Source organism: Glycine max, chromosome 15, assembly GCF_000004515.6.
Source record: "Glycine max cultivar Williams 82 chromosome 15, Glycine_max_v4.0, whole genome shotgun sequence".
NCBI classification, from domain to species: Eukaryota; Viridiplantae; Streptophyta; class Magnoliopsida; order Fabales; family Fabaceae; genus Glycine; species Glycine max.
In genome coordinates, this window is record NC_038251.2 from 26,407,340 (window position 1) to 26,412,349 (window position 5,010).

The following is a 5,010-nucleotide window of genomic DNA, read 5'->3' on the forward strand; positions in this document are numbered from 1 at the left end:
CACAAATGTAAAATTCCTTAAACTAAGAGATTGATTGAAAGTCTCTGCGAAGCATATGTAGTCACTGTGTTAACTTATATTGTTGCAGACTTGCAGTACACTTTTTATTATGTCAAACTTCATGAGTTCCACGTCTCATGAACCAAAATTGGAAACAATTAATTCTATGATAAAACCCCTGAATATTATGACAAGTTCATGGATCTACAAAAATATAAAATAAAATAAAATAAAAATTTGGTATGCGGATATGGATTTAGTTTGAAAGCATTTTGATACTCTATATTAAAATTTGAAAAATCACATGAAAGAAAGAAAGTACAATAAGTCGACTACGTTGATGGAGTAATACATCCATAAAGTATATTATACATGTTACTTGAAGGATAGATTGATGCATTCATATGAGTAGATAATTGGGATAAAATTATTTAACAATTCTACAACCCATGGATAAATACTAGAACCTTAAACCATACACATCAGTCTCTGAAATAGCTATGGCATTTGATCACAGCTTTCATTATTGAAGTGTCAATGCCTGAAATTTGAGAAGAAGTTGGTTACCTTTGTAATTTTGGAATTTTGAAATGCATAGCAAAATGGTAGAAAATGAAATTGTAACTACATAAGCAAATTTATCTGGTAAGAGCCGAAGCTGGCAGCATATGCAATGAAGCATCTAGAATTCTCAATTTTATTATATTAACAAGTTCGAAAAGGAAAATTAATAATTTTGAAATAAATACAAAAAAAACAAAAAAAAAAAAAACAAAAGAGTATTATTATAAATAAAAGGAACTGCAATTAAAATTTGGCACAAGCACTGTATGCGGAGAATTAGGTCATTTTCCATTTATCTTAACCCGAAAGAAAGGTGGTTCTAATTTTGCTTAGCTCTCTAGTGACATCCATCATATTCATTCTTTCTTTTGGTGATTTCACTGAACAAGCAAGTCCAATCTTAAAGAGCGAAACTAAGCATTTTTCAACACTTGGAGTAAGTTTCTGATTATGTGCTTCGTTTATTGTTGCTTCTTCATGTTTCAGTGCAAGTGATGGATCCAAAATCTGTAAAAGATTATCAGGAAATGAATTTTCCACAAAGTTGTGCAAATTTTGACCATCTTCAAAGATTTCATTTGTGGGTCTTCTTCCCGTAAGCATTTCCAAGATAAGAATCCCAAAGCTATACATGTCGCCATTCGTAGATACCTCACAACCCACTCCATACTCTAAAATATATAGAAAAATTGCCCATACTTTGTAGTTAGTAAATATCAAGTTTTCATCAAAAGGGAAGAAATCAAAGAAACAATTTTTTGGGAGTTTAGAACATACCTGGAGGAATGTAGCCAACAGTCCCCTTTATTCCAATTGTACTTGTTTGCTTAGAAGTGGCACCATTAATAGTTGAAAGAAGTCTTGTTAAGCCAAAATCACTCACGTGAGCAGTCATATCATCATCAAGAAGTACATTACTCGGCTTTAAATCACAATGAATAATCGACTCCTTACATTCATGATGAAGATAATGTATTGCAGAAGCAACATCAATCATGATATTTAATCTTTGGTCAAGGTTCAATGTTCCTGGCTTTTCAGGAGTTAATGTCCTTGGATGCAGCCACTGTTCTAGGCTCCCATTTTTCAGGTACTCAAATATCAAAGCTTTAAATTCTTGGCCTTTGTAATCTGTGCTGGAGCAACACGTTAAAATCTGAACCAGATTTCGATGTTTAATACTTTTAAGGGCATTGCATTCAGCAATGAAACTCTTGCGTGCTCCTTTTTTTTGAAGGTTTAGGACCTTTATTGCAACAACTTTGTCTTCTAACTCAAGAGTTCCTTTGTAGACAGAGCTAAAATTTCCAGAGCCTATCAAGTTTGTTGTTGAGAAACCATCAGTTCCATTGTGCAAGCTTTGGTATGAAACTTTAGCCAGCTGGTCAATTGTTGGTGAATCCAAAGATAGTTTGTTACTTCTTTTTCTCATCCAGTAGATAGTTAGAATAATCGAAAGTATGAGAAGAAAAGCAGCCACACTAACTATCACTGCTATCAACCAAAACTTGTGGTGTTGTGCAAGTTTCTTACCTTTGATAGGGCATGGTGGCAGATGCAGTTCGAAAATACCTCCACAAAGATTACTATTTCCAGTCATCACAAATCCACTTGCATTTCGAAAGACACCTTCAGTTGGCACCTCACCTTCCAACATGTTAAAAGATACATTGAAATATTCTAAGAAAGAAATGTTTTGCAGAACATCAGGAATTGATCCAGACAAGTGATTTCGTGACAGGTCTAAACGTTGAAGACCTTTAAGTGATGCCAAAGAGGATGGTATGATTCCTTGTAAAGTATTTCCTTTCAAATAAAGGGACTCCAACATTGTGCATTCTCCGAGGGTTCCAGGAATGTAACCAGACAGATGATTCTCGGACACATCTATCAAATTGATATGCTTTAAGTTTCCCACTTCTTCTGGTATACTACTGCTCAATGAGTTGTATGACAAATCCAACAAGTTTGTCAAAGAGGAAAGATTAAAAACCTCTAGCGGTATGGTTCCTGTAAGGTTGTTTTGTGAAAGGTTTAAGTATTGTAACTTTTGGCAGTTTCCTATGCTTGGAGGAATATTTCCTTCTAACTTATTTTCACCCATTTCCAAATGAAACAATTGACTGAGATTGCCTATGAAGGCTCCTATCTCTCCTAACAACTTGTTTATACTTACATCTAACACTTGCATTTTTTGAAACTTCCCAAAAGTGGTTGGGATAATCCCATCAATGCGGTTATCTTGCATGGTTAAGAAAGATAGGCCAATTAAATTTCCTATAGTTTCTGGAATTTCTCCTGATATCTGATTACCTCCAAGATTCAGTTGACTGAGTTGGGTGGATAAATTGCCCAAAGAATTTGGCAAATGACCTCCAAAATTATTGTCAGCTATGGATAACATTTCCAACCTACTACAGTTTGTCAATGATTTTAAAAACTCCAAATTATTAGCTGAATTGTCACCTAGTTTGTTCCAAGACAACCTTAGGTGAAAAAGATCTCGTAGCTTCCCTAGAGGTGGAACTTGTCCTGTGAATTGGTTTCCACTAATCTCAAGTACTGAAAGCTTAGACACATTTATGATGGAAGGTGGGATTGAACCTGAGATTTGGTTGAGCGCAACATAAAATCGTTGGAGATTTGGGAGGGTGTGGAACATGTTAGGTGGAAGAGAGCCATGAAATTGATTATCTGTAGCTGAGATTTCGATGAGAGATGAGACATTATAAAGACATGAAGGAAATGTTCCAGTTAGTTTGTTGACAGGCATCCGTATCCTTATCAAGTTGTTTAGCTGGCACATTTCATGTGGAACATCTCCCTCTATGTTATTACTCTCCACTGAGAGATAAAGTAGAGCAGAAAGATTCCCTATGAATGGTGGGATTCCTCCAGTTAACTTATTGTTCCCGACATTCAGAAGTTGAAGCTTCGGTAGTGAGGCAATTGTAATCGGTATTTTGCCAATCAGATTGTTCCCATATAAGTTTAGGAGTTTGAGATGAGTGCAACCTGTCAAGTTTGTAGGAATTTTCCCTTCCAATGAGTTATTTCCCACAGAGAAGTTCTGCAATTGTGACAACCGTCCCAATTCTTGTGGGATGTTCCCATACAAGTAGTTTTTGTTGAGGTTGAAGATTCTCATGTAGGAGAGATTGCCTATGTGGGGAGATATGGAACCCTTCAACTTGTATCCTCCCAAGTCTAACTTTGTAACTCTTTGATGCATGGGATTGCATGTGATTCCATGCCAATTACAAAAGTGAGAAGAACTATTCCAAGAAAGCAAGATTCCAAGTGGGTCACTGGATATGGATTCCCGGAATTTAAGCAGTGCCAAATAATCAGTATCATTTCCTGATGCAAAGGCAATCATGTTTGGGTTGAACCATAGTAAGTTCAATGTTAATAGAGAAAACAGGTGAACATATATAGACCAAAATACAAGTGAAACGAGAGAAAAATGCTTCATTTTGATGAGAAATTGGAGGTTGTTAGATGGTTGTATTTCTACTCTTAGATAGCTTTATATAGAATTTGGTAATTGGATGTGATCGAAATGTTGTTCCTTGTGTCAAGTTTGGTCCCTATTAATGAAATTCATTTGTTATTAAAAAATAAATAAATAAGTAATCAATACACATTAAGGTCAAGTCAATAACCAATTGGGAATGGCAGATCATTCACGTAAGGGTTGAATATGGGACCTACTTCAGGAGAAATTTATAAAATTATTGTATAACTTCATGTACATGTTAACACAAATTTTATTTCACCGGAAAAATCCGCAGAAAAACCCAAGCAGGCCAAATGTGTTAAAAACAATGTCACTTTGCATTCCAATTATGTAAATGGATCTGAACCTGCGACCTAACATTATTAATAAAAATAAATTTTATGGATTATTTAAATTTAACTATATATTTATAAAATCATTCATTTAATAATATTATTTTTCATAAAGTATATTTTAATAATTAAATTAAATAAAAAATAAAAATAAAATATACCTATATACATAATAATTTATTTCTTAATTTCTATTCTTAATTATTAATTAAACAATTATTATGAATTCTTTTAAACTTAATTATATATTTATGAAATCGTTACATATATTATTATTATTATTATTATTACTATTATTGTTGTTATTATTTATAAAATCTATTTTAAAGCAACATTAAATAATTTAAAAAAATAAGTTGGCATAAGCAGTAATATAATGTTTAATGATGTCACTTAATATTAAATTTATTAAAATTTAATTATTAAAACCATCTAATAATAATTTAATTATATATTAAATACAATGTGTCCATTAAATTCCTTTACATCCTATGAAGAACTATTATAAAAATTGAGTTTCGATCAATTATTGTGAAGACATTTAAGTCTCCTTTACTATATAAAATAGATACAGATAGATTAATTTAAATACAA

General features: G+C 32.9%; 1 protein-coding gene across 1 annotated transcript; it reads right to left on the reverse strand.

The window, feature by feature from the left end:
• Nucleotides 1-395: 395 nt before the first annotated feature.
• Nucleotides 396-4,108, reverse strand: LOC100782685 (probable LRR receptor-like serine/threonine-protein kinase At3g47570). Its single transcript, XM_014767849.2, has 2 exons — nucleotides 1,342-4,108; nucleotides 396-1,235 (listed from the first exon to the last, which is right to left on the reverse strand). Exons 1-2 carry the CDS (start codon nucleotides 4,037-4,039, stop codon nucleotides 862-864), a joined length of 3,072 nt encoding a protein of 1,023 aa, XP_014623335.1. The 5' UTR covers nucleotides 4,040-4,108; the 3' UTR covers nucleotides 396-861.
• Between the last annotated feature and the right edge of the window lie 902 nt (nucleotides 4,109-5,010).

Coding starts and splice junctions, on each gene's coding strand:
- LOC100782685 (XM_014767849.2), bottom strand. CDS start 4,039: ATGAAGCATTTTTCTCTCGTTTCACTTGTATTTTGGTCTATATATGTT. Junction 1,236..1,341: donor TGTTGGCTACATTCCTCCAG/GTATGTTCTAAA, acceptor TATATATTTTAG/AGTATGGAGTGGGTTGTGAG.